Raw genomic sequence first — 18,910 nt, 5'->3', positions numbered from 1 at the left:
AAATAAAAATACATTAAAATTCTTCACATCATTTTATATCTCCTACAGAAAACATGGGCTTCCCTGCTGACTCAGCAGTAAAGAAACTGCTTGTAATGCAGGAGACACAGGTTTGATCCCTGGGTAGGGCAGATCCCCTGGAGAAGAGAATGGCAACTCACTCCAGTACTCTTGCCTGGGAAATGCAGGACAGAGTCACCTGGTGGGCTACAGTCCATGGGGTCACGAAGAGTAGGATACAACTTAGCAACCAAACAATGAAAACATATAACCAATGAAATACAGAGTACTATTGTATTTATTTAAATGAGGGAACTCACATATGTATATAGATGCCAATAAAGATTAAATACCTTATTTCCATCTCCAGAGCCATCTTTACTTATCCCATCTCTTGAGGCAAAGTATGCTGGTGTTTCTGTAAAAGCTCTAAAAGGAGCTCTTCGTAGAAGCTGAGTTTCAAAGGTCCCAGGCCTTCCTAAAACTGGTATATGAATACGACTACAAGAAATACCTGAAAATACAATGAAATTTATTTAGTCTACACATCAAATATTAACACGTCTTCAATAAATCCCCTGGAAACAAAAATCCCTTAAGCATTAAGGAAGTTGAAAAAGTTACATTTTTCACAGCAATAGTACAAACTGGTGACACCATCCTCAAAAACTGGCCAGACCTGTGCTTTGGAAGTGAGGAAAGACCAGCGACGACAAGTAATGGCCCTTTCAAAGTGTGAAAGGGGAACAAGGGCATTTATGTTCTATATTGTTACATGTCTTATATCTACCAACAAGAACAAACAAAATGTAAATAAATAGGTGTCTAGATCTGTTCTATGGGATCACTGCTGACTCCTGCTTCTCTGCATATAAATACAAAATAAACTCCCAAATAAATTACACTCATTGGCAAAAGAGCCATACTCCATATTGTGAGGCAGTATTCCCCAAGTCGGTCCTTAAAAGACTGCTCCCTACACAAGAAAACTGAATGGTCATAAGTTAAACAAAATTCCACAGACCTCAATACCCTAGAGCTACTTAGAATCTTGCAAAAGCTAATAAGGTACACTGGCCATGAAGCAAGTTTCCCAGACTGCTATTAGGAGGTGATTAAACAACACTGGGGGCGAGGCCGGTGGTGGTGGTGAACACTTAGATAAACTTAACAAACTGATTTTGCCTCCCTCATTTTATTTCCTGCACAATTCACAACTTAGGATTTAATTTCTACACTTGTTAGGGCTTTTTAAAAGATACACATATGTATATGCTGTATTCAAATACAAAAACTGGTTTAAAATTATGTAGTTAAAACAATTCAAAAACAATTGCTTAGTTGTGTAACTGTTTTATTAACAACTCCCTCCCATTTTCCAACTCCTTTTACACTGAATAACTTATCACCGTGCCATCTCCAGTTCCACAAGGCACAAAAATGAACCCACCAAATTACTCAGCAAAGATACAAAGAGGAAAAAAATTTTTATTTCTATATAAATTCACAAAGAACACCAAAAAAGGATTATGACATCCCAGTCCCTAACCCCCAAAGTATAAAATTTTGCTTAACACTATTAAGCTTGAATATTGAGGGAAAAAAAATTGATGCATTCCTTATAAGTAACATTTTCAAGACATTTCAAATTTTCTCAAGTGTAACATTTCCATGTTTTGCAGTAAATTATGTTAGCCATTATTCTCTCTGGTGATGCCACTGAGTCAGTGATGACTCAATGGACATGAGTTTGAGTAAACTCCGGGAGTTGGTGATGGACAGGGAGGCCTGATGTGCTGCAGTCCATGGGGTCGCAAAGAATCAGACACAACTGAGTGACTGAACTGAACTGACTCTTGTTAGATACAGTTGATGAAATTTAAGCTAAACGTTAATGTTTTCTCAAGGACATAGTATGCATTTAAAGACTATGTCCCTCTAAGAAGCAAGTTTAGACAAAGTTATGGGAGAGAGGGATAGATGAAATCAAGAATGCAGAAAGCTGAATGTACCTTGGGGTACATTCAGTTGGGTATCTGGGGGTTCAGTGTTCTATTTTGTGTATGCCTGAGAACATCCATTAAATGAAAGACAGCATAATACAATAATTTACTATAATCTATGTAACAAGTGTAATTTTTTAACTGAACTTTTATGATGTATTCACAAAGAAAACTACAATTATAACAACCTTTATATTTGTACTTGGATATTATATTTGTACTCAGATGTTTAGAACAAAATTTATACCTGAAGTTTCACATATAGTGTATTATTTTCCACTTACATCTTTTAAAATAGCATTTAACAATGTACAGTATCTAATACTATCAGAAAATAAGCTGAAAGGAAATTATCTTTGGGAATTTAAGAGAAATAAAAATGATGAACATGATTCTTTTAAAATCTACTTGAATAGAAAAATAAATTCTTCACTTTAAATAACTAATGAAGTAACATATGAAACCAAATTACACAGTCACCAAAGAAAATACAATTTAAAATATATGTTCATGATATTTAGACTTCTAAATTTAAGAACTTCTTTGCTGGCCCTGATAGTATGGTACTGAAGTGGTGTTTTAACATTCTATAATCTAAGGACTACACCAACATGATGCTATAAATACTAAACCACTGGTTCCCAAACTTGGGCATGCATTAGAATCACCTGGACGGCTTGTTAAACCACCGATTGCAGGGGATCTTCCCTAGTTCTGATTGAGAGAGTATGAGGTGGGACCCAAGAATGCATTTCTAACAAGTTCCCAGCTGATGCCTATGCTGCTGGTTTGAGGACCACACTTTTTAAAACCACCGTACAAAACAATGTAAATGACCAGTCATTCACCAATCATATAACATCTTCACAGAAAGCACTGCAGCAAGCCAATCAGGAATTGTTAACCCTTTTTTTCCCGTCCTCTGGCACACTGGTGAAGCCTATTCAGAACATTTTTAAATGTACAGAATAAAATATATAGGAACCCAATCATCCTAAAGTAGTTAATATATTTTTAAAATATGCTTCTTAACAAAATTAAACAAGATCTAACAGCTTTTAAAATAACCATGATTTCAAAGTAGTGGAAAGTGTAAACAATATTTTGGGCTATCAGCAATGTAATGTGAAATGAAAACATCTGTGATTTAGACTGGTGGCAATTGCACAGGTATTGCTAATACTACTACAGTTTCTTGCCTATATTTATAACTGGAGGAAATGCTACATTTCTCTCAGAGACTAGTGAAAATAAAGTTCAAAGAGCCTCTGAATTTTATCCCTGGGCCTTTTGGAAGCCTGTGAACCCAGGTGAAAAACAGCTAAAAGCCAAACAAGGCCAAGTATTTATGTGAAGTATATTTCAAAAGACTACTTGGCAGTAATGACAGAAGACAGTTAAAAGTTAAACCACTTACAAACTTCTGTCATAAAGATAAAGCTTTGAGTTTCAGAGCAGCTGTTTTTTAAAAACTATATATTAGAATAAGGTATAATGATTTTAGAGCTTTTAAGAACAGGAGAATATTTTATTCAATTTCTAAATACTTAACTTCCTATATTCAATCTTAAACTAAGCATTCTCCAAAAATACACCAATGATTCAGCTTAAAAGATAAATTGATCTTTGATTTGCATTTTAGAAACAGAGCAAAAGAACTAATGAAAATTTAAAACTAGCTATTTGTAGTGACATATTTAAGCATTTAACAACTTATGAAATGGCAAATCAAGCTGGATGCTCTCTTAAACACTAGACCCTTAACACAAATTGGATACAAAATTCAACAAACACTCATGGTGCTCGCAATTTAGTAGATACTTACTACTTTTAATAATCTCAACTTTTTACTTTATGTCCAAGTTACTACTTCACGAATTCTGAATACTTCTTAATAAAGAAAAATAACATGACTCCTGTAATAGCTTTCCTCAAGTTTAAAAATATTTGACAGGTTTTCACTAACGCTACTAATCTACTGGTCTGAAGGTGAACATGCCCAAGAAAAGAGAAGTGATTAGGAAATAGTGTATAATTTCATAAATAAAGATGTTCTATCACTTATTCATTTTGTCTTATCTCATTTGTATTGGATTTAATCACAAGATAGGGAGGGAACTAAAATCTAGCTAAAAACTATTAAGTTAGGCACATTACATAACTATCATGAGAATTATGGATGCCAACCAACAAGTTTGAGCATCTTCAAATCTTCATTTACACCCTTATGAGGTGACACCCTTTCAATGGAAAAGAACAGAAAACATCCAGAAATCAAGAGAGTTATACAGAATCACACAACTCTCACAACCAAATTCAGACCAAGTATTGTCACTGAGGATTTTTTAAATGGAATCAAACATTTTTGAACGCACATACTTAGAATGCAAACTGACTGTTATATATGCAAGGTACATTTTAAAAACACACACACCAATAGTGAAAACACCAGCAATCTGAGCAAAAAAAATATTTAAAATTTTTACTTTAACATGCGTTTCATATTCAAAGAGAACAGTGAAGAAAATATTAAATTGGATACATATAGCCCAACAGGAAAAGAAAACAGATCCGGTGTCTAGTATGACAACTTATCAAGTAATTTTTCAAACTACCATTAAAAATTTTTAAAGTATAACATGACAGATAAAGAAACAGAAACAGAGAACAGCACTGTACTTCAGAGGAGTTATGACATCTCCCCTTTTATTCTTAAATCACTGTACAATTTCCTGTGAGAAACTATATTGATGAGATTATTTGTTTAATTATGTTGAAATTCTTAACTCTAATTGTAAGAGTAATACACTAAAGTTCAATTCTAATTTTTCTTTCACTCTCTTCCTCTTTCCAGGAATTCTAAATAAAAATAACCTTCTTGGAGGTTTTTCAGCTTTAAAAAAAATTATCTTTATATTTTTGTAGATGTATGTATAGAGTTTCTACCATGGAAAAGAAACATTTTATGTAATTAAGCCTTGGGAAAGTCTCAAATCCATGTGAAAACCATTTAATGTTTCATTGTTACATAGAAATATTAAATTCTATAATGATATTGGGTAATATCTCACATTTAAAGTTTAACGTACTCCTTCACAGTAAAAGCTATGGTTTGGTATTTCTGAAAAGCTCTAGTAAACTTGTATTAACTGAGAAACAAACAGATAATTCCTAAATAAGCCATTAATTTTCTACTTACCTAAGGACAGATTTAATTTTTTAAATTAATTTTTATTGGAGTATAGTTGCTTTACTAAGTTTAATTTTTAAAGAAGCTGTTGTTTTGAAAAGAAAAATAAACAACTGCACCACTTCCTATAATTCAGTTTTCAGGGACAATTGAGAGAAATGAAGACTTCTGTCAAAAGGAGCCTTCCCTACCCAAGGACACCCACATATTTCATACAGGCCCAGAAACAATATTATTCTTTGTCTAGTTCTCTAAACTTGAAGGTTGAGGACTTATTCCCCCCTCCATCTCCAGCACCAAAACAGGGCCTGGCACACAGGAGGCTGTCAACAAGTGTGTCAGATAAATGAATTCAACTATCTGTCACTTTCAAGTGTTTGCAACTCAAAGTTCCTAGAATATGGATGTCTACTTGTTCAGGGTTAACGGTGTCTGGAGGCTAAATTCACTCCTTTATATTTACATACCATTTTAGGAAATGCTTCTGCCCACACAACCTCATTTAATCCCTGTGTGAAATAAACTGTCAGAAAATAAACATTTAGTAAACAGTAAGGATTTTACAATGATGCTAAATATTAGGAATAGAAGGCTTTCCCCCTCCGCCCCGAGATCACAAGCTGATAATCCAAAACAAAACGAATTTGCCTAGACCTTAGTGATTAAAACAGGATCTAGCCTGTTGTCAGCTATTCATAGATTTAGGGAACAGAAAAATGGTTTCTTTTCCGGAATCTCTTGGCTGGGGTACCATCTCTTCGCAGCTCCTGATAAACAGAAAGGAAAGGTAAACAAGCGCCACCCTTCAAAAACTATTTGCGGCTGTCAAGTTAGCAAACCCGGCAAACGACTGCTGAGACACCCAAGTACTTCAAAAACAACTGCTGAGCGAACCGGCACCTCCTCAGACGCTTTCCCGCGGCCGCCTAGAAACAGCACGAGTCCCGTTTACGTCCCGGCGTGAGCGACCGCACAATGACTGTGACACCCCAGGCCTCGCGCGGCCTGCGCCCGGGACGGCCGGGTCGGCGCCCCGAGGCCCCAGGGGATCCCAACAGTGGCAGCCCTCCATCCGAGCCCGAGGGGAACCCGGCCGGGCTCCGGAAGAGGAACCGCAGTCAGAGCAGCCGGCAGTCCCCGGAGGAGCTCTGAGTGGGGTCTGGGGACACTTTTTAACAAACGGAGCAATTTGTCCCCCGCTTTCAGGGTTTCTGCGAAGCGGCCACATGCTAGCCCCAAAGGCCTGAAAGCCAGCGGGTTGGGGAACACAGGGGTTCACCTCAAATGTGAGAAACAGCTGCTCCAGAGGTTGGCAGAGTCCCATGCCACGGAAGGCGGGGGGGGGGGGGGTGCCAGGAGAAGCACCGAGTGGTGGGGGCGGTCTCTTGCCCTCCCCGGAGTCTCCACCGCCCGCCAGGACACTCCTGGATCAAGGGCTCAGGTGAGGGACTACTTCGTTACCTCTTTGAGCGGAGACGAGCGATGAGCTAAAGATTCGCGCGGCCGCCGCGCCGCAAGTACAAGCTCCGCAGCCCGACATCTCCGCGGGGCCTAGGCCGGGGCTTCGCCCCCAGCGGCCTTCTGGGTCTCAGCGGCCGACTCTTTCTCGCAAAGTTCGCTCCCTTAGCTTCGGAATCTCTTGCCCGCTCTAGGCCCAATGCAGCGTTGACCCGCTTGGCACCAGGACCTCCGCTCTCTTCGTGCCCCACTGCCGTCTACTCAATAGACATCAATAGACACCTACCCCCCCCACCCTCCCCCTCCTCCTTCCCCCGCTCCCCCCCTCCCCGCCCACCGGGCCCCGGGAGCGTGCGCGCGCCTGCGCCCTAGGTCTCGGGAGGGGCGTGGACACGCGCCGCGCGTGCGTGCGTGGGACATCGATGTACGGCGAGGGGAAGGGAAGGGGGCGGTGACCTGGGCTCCAATGAGCAGGCTCCTATGGCAGACGGCCGATCCGAACTGGGGAACTACAAGTCCCGACAAACGATTCTTCCGGAAGTCTCCAGAGTTGAAAAGTTTGCGATAGAAGCGGAGAGATGCATGCTGGGAGCTGTAGTCCCAACTCGTCTCAGTAAACTGATCATTTTCGACTCTTGGCCGGGAAGGTCAAAGTGAGACCGGTGGCTTGACCGACCTCGAGAAATCTTGAAAGCCGCCGATTCAGTAAGAGTCGATAAGTTCCTTCTTCCGAGGGTTCCACATCCTTATCTTTAGGAACACGGAAGTGGTGGCATTTTTTACCAAGTTCTCAAGCCACTCTTTGTTGATGACAGCTCTTTCCTTGTTTTTTCAAGCCTAGTGGTGATAACTTCCAGCCGTTGCTAGTCCTGGGGTTCTTTACAGTCCTCTGTCTCCCTTAAAGCTGAGCACACTTTGGTAAATAGTTACTTCATTCAGCTCTCTTCTGTTACCCTTCCACCCCTGCGTATGTATGGCTGCTTTCTCTCTGGATATCTAAAGCAAATCAACCAGCTAGCTGACAAGGTGCCGGATGGTGACAAATGAATATTTTCCCATCCGGGTGGGCATCAGATTACTTTGTATATAAGATTTTGATCAACTCCGAAGTCTTGAGAAATTGCCAAGTGAGCTTGGATATCTTCAGTTCTGAGCTGGGGGAGGAGGGAGGGGAAGGAGAGAGTAGGGGGAGGATGACACGCAAGCCAAAGTCAAAGTTATTTAACCATCATCAGTCTTGGATCAGAGAAATGTGACTTATAGTTTCCCAAGTCTGGCCATGAGAAGGGGCATTGGCCTTGGCCCAGGCCACATGTGATTTTTGTCTTTCTGGGTGCTAACTCCTAGTACTCTTTCAGCTTAAAGTGACAGAGACCAAAAGGGAGCCCAGGTCTTAACTCAGCTGCCTTCATGAATAGAATTTTCAGAGAATATAGACTCTACAGTTCCTTCATCCCAGTGTTTTCAAACTGTGTTTCTAGGATTCCCTCAGAAGCCAAACCTCTTTGTGGGTGTGAGGGGACTAAGAGAGGGGAACTCCCCAAACCCTCCTTCAAGCCACTGCTGAAGTCAATCAGAACAGCTCTGCTTTAATAAACTGTTTAATTTATTGAGGTTTTGCTTGAAAATACAGTTGTTCTCCTTTAAAACAATGTTTGAAAACCATTGATTCTAGGACAAACTTCTTTTAGCAGTAAGCTAAGTAGGTCTCCTGGAATCTTTAACACTCAATTTAATCCTTTCATTCCACTCTATCTTCTATTTCAATTATATACACATTTTCCTATTATTATATAAAGAAGTTATTTGCTAAAATTTATAGATTGCTATGAATCAAGATGAATAAAAGCGTTAGTTAGGCCAGGTCTCAACTGGAGGCACCCTATGAAAACTTTCCTTTCTCTGACTGTCCTAAGGACTTGACTTATTCAGTCAGCAAATATTTATTGAGTGCCAGTTACATGCCAGACACTGAGGAAATTGCATTGAACAAAACAAAAAAGTTTCATGAAGCTTCTAGTGGGGAAAAATAAGACGGTATGTAAACAAAAATATCTGACATTGCTATGATGACATAGTTCAGTTCAGTTCAGTCACTCAGTCGTATCCGACTCTTAGCAACCCCACTGACTGCAGCACACCAGGCTTCCCTGTCCATCACCAACTCCCAGAGCTTACTCAAACTCACATCCATCAATTCAGTGATGCCATCCAACCATCTCATCCTCTATCATCCCCTTCTCCTCCCGCCTTCAGTCTTTCCCAGCATCAGGGTCTTTTCCAATGAGTCAGTTCTTCACATCAGGTGGCCAAAGTATTGCCGTTTCAGCTTCAGCATCAGTCCTTCAATGAAAATTCAGGACTGATTTCCCTTAGGATTAACTGCTTGGGTCTCCTTGTAGTCCAAGGGACTCTCAAGAGTCTTTTCCAACACCACAGTCCAAAAGCATCAATTCTTTGGTGCTCAGCTTTCTTTATAGTCCAACTCTCATATCCATATATGACTACTGGAAAAACCATAGCTTTGAGTAACAAACTTTTGTGAGCAAAGTAATTCTCTGCTTTTTAATATGCTGTCTAGGTTGCTCATATCCTTTCTTCCAAGGAGCAAGCATCTTTGAAGTTCATATCTGTAGTCACCATCTGCAGTGATTTTGGAGCCCCCATAAGTAAGATCTCACTCTTTCCATTGTTTCCCCATTTATTTGCCATGAAGTAATGGGACCAGATGCCATGATCTTAGTTTTCTGAATGTTGAGTTTTAAGCCAACTTTTTCACTCTTCTTTCACTTTCATCAAGAGTCTTCTTAGGTCTTCTTCACTTTCTGCCATAAGAATGGTATCATCTGCATATCTGAGGTTATTGATATTTCTCCCAGCAGTCTTGATTCCAGCTTATGCTTCTTCCAGCCCAGCGTTTCTCATAATATACTCTGCATAGAAGTTAAATAAGCAGGGTGACAATATGCAGCCTTGACCTATTCCTTTCCCACTTTGGAACCAGTCTGTTGTTCCATGTCCAGTTCTAACTGTTGCTTCTTGACCTGCATACAGATTTCTCAGGAGGCAGGTCAGGTGATCTGGTATTCCCATCTCTTTAAGAATTTTCCATAATTTGTTGTGATCCACACAGTCAAAGGCTTTGGCAGAAGCAGATGTTTTTCTGGAACTCTCTCACTTTTTTGATGATCCAGCAGATGTTGACAATTTGATCCCTAGTTCCTCTGCCTTCTCCAAATCCAGCTTGAACATCTGGAAGTTCACGGTTCATGTGTTGAAACCTGGCTTGGAGAATAGCATTACTTTGCTAGCGTGTGAGATGAGTGCAATTGTGCAGTAGTTTGAACATTCTTTGGCATTGCCTTTCTTTGAGATTGGAATGAAAACTGGCTTTTTCCAGTCCCGTGGCCACTGCTGAGTTTTCCAAATTTGCTGGCATATTGAGTGCAGCACTTTAACAGCATCATCTTTCAGGATTTGAAACAGCTCACCTGGAACTCCATCGCCTCCACTAGCTTTGTTCGTAGTGATGCTTCCTGAGGCCCACTTGACTTCACATTTCAGGTTGTCTGGCTCTAGGTGAGTAATCACACCATCATGGTTATCTGGGTCATGAAGATCTTTTTTGTATAGTTCTTGTGTATATTCTTGCCACCTCTTAATATCTTCTGCTTCTGTTAGGTCCATACCATTTCTGTCCTTTATTGTGTCTATCTTTGCATGAAATGGTCCCTTGGTATCTCTAATTTTCTTGAAGAGATCTCTGGTCTTTCCTATCCTATTGTCTTCCTCTATTTCTTTGCATTGATCGCTGATGAAGGCTTTCTTATCTCTCCTTGCTATTCTTTGGAACTTGGCATTCAAATGAGTATATCTTTCCTTTTCTCCTTTGCCTTTACCTTCTCTTCTTTTCTCAGCTATTTGTAAGGCCTCCTCAGACAACCATTTTGCCTTTTTGCATTTCTTTTTCTTGGGGATGGTCTTGATCACTGCCTCCTGTACAATGTCACGAACCTCTGTCCGTAGTTCTCCAGGAAGAGACTCTGTCTATCAGATCTAATCCCTGAATCTATTTGTCACTTCCACTGTATAATCGTAAGGGATTTGATTTAGGTCATTTCTGAATGGTCTAGTGGTATTCCCTACTTTCAGTTTAAGTCTGAATTTGGCAATAAGGAGTTCATGATCTGAGCCACAGTCAGCTCCTGGTCTTGTTTTTGTTGACTGTATAGAGCTTCTCCATCTTTGGCTGCAAAGAATATAATCAGTCTGATTTCAGTATTGACCATCTGTTGATGTCCATGTGTAGGGTCTTCTCTTGTGTTGTTGGAAAAGGATGTTTGCTATGACCACTGCGTTCTTTTGGCAAAACTCTGTTAGCCTTTGCCCTGCTTTGTTTCGTACTCCGAGGCCAAATTTGCCTATTCCTCCAAGTATCTGACTTCCTAATTTTGCATTCCAATCCCTTATAATGAAAAGGACATCTTTTTTTGTTATTAGTTCTAGAAGATCTTCATAGATCTTGTGAACCTTCATAGAACCATTCAACTTCAGCTTCTTTAGCTGAAGGTGGTGACATTCTTCATCATAGAAATAAAATCTTGTTTTGTAATGTATTCTTCTATCATACAACTATTTAATTTTATTTATGGGCTGATGTTTTATGTACTTAGTCTGTATTCCCAACTGTACTATGAGTCTTCGAAGGCAGGTATTTCATTGTATACATGGGCTGAATATACAGTATAAATTCAATAAATACTTAATTAAGTAGTTGTCTTCCAACTTCTTTAGCTTGGCAGAAAGCTAGGATGGTGTTTTCAGAAAATGACATTAAATCAGAGCAAATTATAATTGACAATAAAGATGTTAATAGATACAAATTCTACAATTTATACAATGGTTGATCCAACTGATTGAGTATCCCAGAAGGAATTCTTAGAAACTAATAAAGTAGACTTTGTCCCAAAAAGTACAAAACAAGCAGAGCTGTATAAAACTTAGTTTAACTTTTTCTCAAATGTGAGCAAAGGTCATGTAGCTTTGGCATCAGACTGGTAATGGTTTTATGACACAGGCCACGTTTATTTGGTAGTTTCAATACATCACCCCCAAACTATTCTCTGTGGGTCAAAATGTACCAGGATTTTTAGGATCAGCCCTCAACAAATCCACTACCTGGATCAGGACATGAACTTTGTGTTAGGTTCTTTGATGGTATAAATCTTACGAAGTGAACTGGAAGTCACTCAGTCCCGTCTGACTCTTTGTGACCCCATGGACTATGGCCTGGCTGCCAGGCTTCTCCATCCATGGAATTCTCTGGACCAGAATACTGGAATGGGTAGCCGGTCCTTTCTCCAGGGGATCTTCCCAACCCAGGGACTGAACCCAGGTTTCCTGCATTGCGGGTGGAGGCTTTACCATCTGAGCCATTATTCAAATTGGGAAACTTATACATGAGGATATACCAAGACTTCCATTTGGTACTTGAGCACAGAGGAATGTTGAGTTTAAACAAAGTATCATCTGTGCTAGAAAGGATTCAAACCTAAAAGGAACCACTTGACTATATGATAAAGCAGTCTGTTCCCAGTGTTCCAAGAGTTAAAGGAGTCTGTTCCAAGTGTTCCAAGAGTCTGTTCCTAGTCACACCCTGGGGCAAAGACATTGTTCCAACCTGTGTGAGTTTCTGTCAGGCCACCCTCCCCAATCTGGATTTGGAGGCACGGAGTCATTTGAGATTTTCCCTGTGATAATACGGATCTTCTGTCAAGAAAGTGATGGCAAGTACTTGTGGTCTTATCAGCTCTTTGGAACAAAATGCTTTCATATCATATCAACTTTCAGCACTTTTCTGAATAGGCTTCTGTTGCTTTAAGTGAAAGTGAAGTCGCTCAGTCGAGTCCGACTCTTTGCGACCTCATGGACTGTAGCCTACCAGGCTCCCCAGTCCACAGAATTTTCCAGGCAAGAGTACTGGAGTGGGTTGCCATTTCCTTCTCCAGGGGATCTTCCCAACCCAGGGATCGAACCTGGGTCTCCCGCACTGCAGGCAGATGTTTTACCATCTGAGCCACCAGGGAAGCCCTATGTTGTTTTAAAAAGATGGTCAAATACAAAGTAGTGAATGGCTGTTTTCTTGTTTACTAATGGGAAAAGATTCATTTTGTACTTAAAGTATCTAGATTGTTCCAAAATGTGAAAGAGGATAGGGAAGGACAAACTTTAATAGGAAAGCTGTAGAAGATTTGGGAAAGGGGAAATTTATTTGTCTTGGACCATAATGATTGCAAATAATAGTCTTAAAGTATGCAGTGAAATATTAAAATTTTGCTGAAGCTGAAAAAAAAAAAAAAGAAGAAAGTCAAATGTTATTTTCCAGCTCAAATAGCATCACTTGAGTTGACTTCTTGAGTTATTTACCTTTTGTGAACTACATGACTAAAGGCACACAATATTTTAGGTCTCTACTTTACATTAACTTTTTCCTTTTATACTTGATTCTACCTCACAGGATTGTGAACACTGTGACTTGCTAAGTAAAAAATATTTGACAGGTTAGAGTCAGAGTCATCCAATCTAGCACTGAATTTTCAAATGAGGAAAGAGGCCTATGAAAAAGCAGGAGGGCACATACTGAGTCAGAAGCAAAGAGAAAAATACAGCCCAAGTCTGCTGATTTTAAAACTGTGTTTTTCAGTCTTTCCTTTTTTAACCCAAGGCTCCTTTTTATAAACAGAAAAAAATCTCCTCTACCAGAGATTTTCATACAGCCCCTCAGAGAGTCATCATTCAGTTGAGAATCACTGTATCTTCTGAATAATGACATTTCTTTTTCATAGCTGAACACTGATCCTTCAGACCAGCAGACATTGATCCTGCCAGGCAATACAGGAGCTCAAAATGTGTATTTTAAAAGATAAAGACCAAAAAAAAAGGCTCATGTCTATAAGTAGTATGAGACTCAAAATAATACTAAGAACATTATATAGAACTTTACAAACTACTTTTACATCCACCTTCTCATCAGATTCTCACAGCAAGCCAGTAAGGTATTGTTATCTGCATTCTGATTTTGCAGCTGAGAAGATCAAAACATGGAGAGTTTAAGTGACTTGCCAAAGCAGAACCAGGATTTGCACCCTAATCTCCACTACTGTTTCCATTACTTCCCTATATCTTCTTCTAAAAGCTAGTAAGATTTTAGAGATTCACAGAATCATCACTCTTTATCTAGAAACATCTCATATCGGGGACTAAAATGCTGTCATTTTATTGAGGTAGTGACCACCCCTACCCCCATCCTTCCTTCTCTTAAGAATGACCTGGAGTGTTTGTTAAAATAAACCTAGGCCCTTTTCCTAATGGTTTTGATGAAATACTCTGGAGTGGGGCTAAGGGATCTATTTTTATTGCTAGAGTACTAGAATCAGGAAATGCTAAGGTTTATTTGCAAAAATGAATAAGGTGTGTTTTCACTGTGGTGGTGGGAGCCTGTGCCTTTATTTCTCAAGGCCTCTAATTTACCACCACTAATTACCACCACTTTCTCCCTCTAATTACTATCACTTTCTCTCTCAATGAATCACTGTTCAGCCTTGGCATTGTAGGGAGACCAAGAATTCTACAGGAAGCTGTTCAGCATCCTCCTGTGCCTGTCCTTGGTGTATGGTGATAACCTAAAATAGCACAATGTTTCCCCCACCCCAAGGACTGTCCCTCATCTTGATGTTGAGGGAGATGGTCAGCTGCTGCTGCTGCTAAGTCGCTTCAGTCGTGTCCGACTCTGTGCAACCCCATAGACGGCAGCCAACCAGGCTCCCCCATCCCTGGGATTCTCCAGGCAAGAACACTGGAGTGGGTTGCCATTTCCTTCTCCAATGCATGAAACTGAAAAGTCAAAGTGAAGTCTCTCAGTCGTGTCCAACTCTTCGCGACCCCATGGACTGCAGCCTACCAGGCTTCTCCACCCATGGGATTTTCCAGGCAAGAGTTCTGGAGTGGGGTTGCCATTGCCTTCTCCCAGATGGTCAGCAGATGGCACTAACTCACCATGACTTCCCTCTGAATTCATTGGGTAGAGAGTGGAGGGAAAAGACTTTTAAAGCTAACCCATTGGAACTTTTGGTATACTGAATCTTGAAGACAGTGCTAGGAAGGCTTGTTAAGTATTTTCTAAAGAGCACAGATGTCAGGGATAGGAGGAATGATGTGTGGTTCCTAGCTGGGTCATTTACCAGCTGTGTGACTTCCAGCAAGTTACTTCATAAACCTGTTTTTTTGCAACTATAAATCGGGATGCTCCTGACTTCCTAGGGTTAATGTGAATAAATGATTCTGAGTCATAGTACACAGTAGGTGCTTAATAAATAATTTTTTACTGTACAAGGCTTTCCTTTTATGCCTATAAAAAGTTTCTTTTTAGTTATGCTTCAGCTTGTTGATCTCACCCTGTTCCACTATACCTTAATAGTATAAGGAGCTCGCTTGATTTCAAATGCAAAATCGAAGAAGAAAGATGAAAGAGAAGAGGATACAGACCCTCAGTTTATAAGTCCTTTACAATTTGCAGTTAATTTGCCTTAGCCATATAATTAGACAATAAGAGATATTTGGAGAAGGAAACGGCAACCTACTCGAGTACTCTTGCCTGGAGAATCCCATGGAGGGAGGAGCTTGGTGGGCTACAGTCCACGGGTCACAAAGAGTTAGACACGACTGAGCGACTTCACTTTCGCTTTCGCTTTCAAGAGATATTTCTGTTTCAGTAACAGTTGTTATCATTTATATTTTGGTCATCTGACGCAAACAGACGACTCATTAGAAAAGTCCCGGATGCAGGGAAAGATTGAGGGCAGAAGGAGAAGAGGGTGTCAGAGGATGAGATGGCTGGACGGCATCACTGATGCAGTGAACATGAACTTGGGCAAAGTCCAGGAGACGGTGAGGGACAGAAAGGCCTGGCGTGCTGCAGTTCGTGAGATCACAAAGAGTCAGACACAACCGGGTGGGTGGCTGAACAACAACAAATTACTTGCAAGCACCCATTGGGCTGTGTGTGTAAAATATGTACCTGTTGGTAAGTAAGTCAGTAAGAGAAAATGCGAGAAAGTGTCTTAGCCAACAGAATATATGTTGCAATGTTGGCAATTAAAAGTTCATGTATTTTGCTCATACTTGGGCCTTCAGAATCACATTCTGTGCCTATTTACTCATTTTAAAAATATATATATTTATTTATTTCTTTGGCTGCATCAGATCTTAGTTGCAGCGCACAGGATCTTTTAGTTGCATCCTATGGCATCTAGTTCCCTGACGAGGGATTGAACCTAGGCCCCGTGAATTGGAAGCACAGAGTCTTAGCCACTGGACCACCAGGGAAGTCCTTATTTACTCATTTTTAATATTGATTTGATTATATGGAGCCTTATGACCATAAGTGGGTGAGTAAATTAGAAAGGGGAGCAGTGCTAGAAGCAGGCATATTCACCACCACCAAAGGGTTCTCAAGAGCCTGACAAAAGAGGAGGAAACCTGACAAAAAAGGAGGAAACAGAAAAGTAGATGCGTGAATTCCGTCAGATGGAGAAGGCAATGGCAGCCCACTCCAGGATTCTTGCCTGGGGAATCCAGGGACAGGGGATCCTGGTGGGCTGCCATCTGTGGGGTTGCACAGAGTCAGACACGACTGTAGCGACTTAGCAGCAGCAGAACTCCATAAGAAGACTGTCTCATAGATGCAGAGACTAAGTGGCTGGTTACCAGAAGGGAGGAGAGTTGGGGGTAGGGAAGATAGGTGAAGGGGATTAAGAGGTACAAGCCTTCAATTACTAATATACACTGTGTTCATACATTTGTTCAGGTGATCTTTATAACAGTTCCATGAGATACATATTATTTTCTTAAATTTATAGTTGAGAAAACTGAAGCACGCAGAGGTTAGACAACTTGTCCGAGATTACACTGCCAGTAAGTTAAAAAACCAGTATTGAACCCAGGTACTCTACTTCGGTAGTCATGCATTTAAACACTCCACTATATTCCACAGGACTCACTATTAGATTGTCCTGGATGAAATACACTTTTTATTGCACTGTTAGTCTTTTAAAAAATAAAAATTTCCAAGAACATGCATGCAAATTCTTATGTTACTATGTAAGGTGAAAATTGTAAGGCAATGTTTTAAAGAATTAAAGTAAACTCAGGAATTGTTTTTAAAATGAGCAAGCAATTAGAGGCTATCAAAAGTGACCAGAGTAAGGACTTTCTACTAATGGTTAAGACTCCATGCTCCCAATCCAGGGTGCCTGGGTTCAATCCCTGGTCACGGAACTAGATCCCACATGCCACAACTAAGACCTGGTGTAACCAAATAAGGGGAAAAAAGGGAGGGAAGAGCAGGGTGGTCCCTGGTGGTCCAATGGTTAAGACCCCATGCTTCCACTGCAGGGGGCATGGGTTTGATCCCTGAAAGCATGGCAACCCACTCCAGTATTCTTGCCTGGAAGATCCCCATAGACAGAGGAGCCTGGCAGGTTGTAGTCCTTGGGGTCACAAAGAGTCAGACACGACTGAGCGCCTAACACACACACACACACAGGGCAACTAAGGTCCCATATGATGCATGACACAGCCAAAAAAATTTTTTTTAATTTAAACAATTAAAGAATAAATAAGGCTTCCCTGGTGGTCCAGCAGTTAAGAATCCACCTTGCAAAGCAAGGGACGCCGGTTCGATCCCTGGTCTGGGAAGATCCCACGTGCTGTGAGGCAACTACGCCCATGTGCTACAAATCTGAGCCCACGTGCTGCAACTCCTGAAGCCCGTGCACCTAGAGCCTGTGCTCCACAACAAGAGAAGTCACTGCAGTGAGAGACCTGCATACCGCAACTAGAGGAGCCCCCGCTTGCCACAGCTAGAGAAAGCCCACACGCGGCGACAAAAACCAGCACAGCCGAGAAGTAAGCAATAAATCTTTTTAAAAATAAATAAGAATATATAACTGTTAAAATTATATGAATAAAATTGAATTAGTATTTCTGCAGTGGCAAAATAGTTTTCAAGCATTGAGACAACATTAAGACATTTTCAGATAATAAAAATCGATAGAACAAACTTGTAAGACTTGCACTACTTGGTGTCAAAACTTACTACAAAGCTACAGTAATAAAGACAGAGAATACTGCCATAAGAATAGACACACAGAGCAATAGAATAGAATTGAGAGTCAATCCTCACTTTTACAGTCAATTGATTTTCAATGAGTGCCAAGCCCATTCAATAAGAAAGAAGAATCTTCACCAAAAAAAAAAAAAAAGATGCTGGTTCAACTGGATATACATTGGATCTCTACCTGTATCCTATATATACATTTACTCAAAATGAGTCAAAGACCTAAGTGCAAATGCTAAAACTATAAAACTGTCAGAAGAGAATAAAGGCATAAGTTTATGACCTTGAATTAGGCAACAGTTTCTTAGATAGGGCACCAAAAACATAAGCAACCAAAAACAAATAAATTGAACTTTATCAAAATTAAAAACTTTTGCACTTCAAAAGACATGCTCATTAAAGTGAAATACAACCCATAGAATGGGGAAAAATATTTGCAAATCAAGTATTGATAAGGGCCTAGTATTCAGAATATATGAAGAACTCTTACAACTCAACAGTAAAAAGATAATTTTAAAAGAGGACGAATGTCTGTGTCCTCACAAAATTCGTATGTTGAAACCTAATCCCCAGTGTGATGATATTAAGGGCTGGGACATTTGGGAAGTAATGAGAGCCCTCATTAAGGAGATCAGTGCCCTTATAAAATAGGCCTCAGAGAGCACTCTTGCCCTTCCCACCTTATGAGCCCAGGAAGTGGACCCTCACCAGATACCAAATATATCAGACCTTGATCTCGGACTTCCCAACCCCCAGAACTATAAGAAATGCGTTTCTATTGTTTATAAGTCATCTGGTCTTTGATATTTTTGTTATGGCAGCTCAAATGGACTAAGACAATGAGCAAAGAATTTGAATAGACATTTCTCCAGAGAAGATGTACAAATGACCAATTTGTTGTCGTTCAGTCGCTCAGTTGTGTCCAACTCTGCAACCCCATGGACTGCAGCATGACAAGCTTCCCTGTCCATCACCACCTCCCAGAGTTTGCTCAAACTCATGTCCATTGAGTCGGTGACACCATCCAACCATCTTATCCTCTGTCATCTCCTTTTCCTACCTTCAATCTTTCCCAGCATCAGG

General features: G+C 40.4%; 1 protein-coding gene across 1 annotated transcript in view; it reads right to left on the bottom strand.

The window, feature by feature from the left end:
• The window catches only part of CLPX (caseinolytic mitochondrial matrix peptidase chaperone subunit X), a 42,917-nt gene extending 36,034 nt beyond the window's left edge, over positions 1–6,883 (bottom strand). The window contains exons 1-2 of the mRNA XM_068964053.1: positions 6,655–6,883; positions 354–514 (exon numbers count right to left, since the gene is read on the bottom strand). Of these exons, the coding sequence (XP_068820154.1) occupies positions 354–514; positions 6,655–6,733 (240 nt within the window). The 5' untranslated portion in view covers positions 6,734–6,883. The remainder of the gene's footprint in view (positions 1–353; positions 515–6,654) is intronic.
• Positions 6,884–18,910: the final 12,027 nt, after the last annotated feature.

The sequence above is a fragment of the Capricornis sumatraensis genome, chromosome 2 (assembly GCF_032405125.1).
Source record: "Capricornis sumatraensis isolate serow.1 chromosome 2, serow.2, whole genome shotgun sequence".
Lineage (NCBI taxonomy): Eukaryota > Metazoa > Chordata > Mammalia > Artiodactyla > Bovidae > Capricornis > Capricornis sumatraensis.
This window is presented reverse-complemented; position numbering and strand designations above follow the sequence as displayed.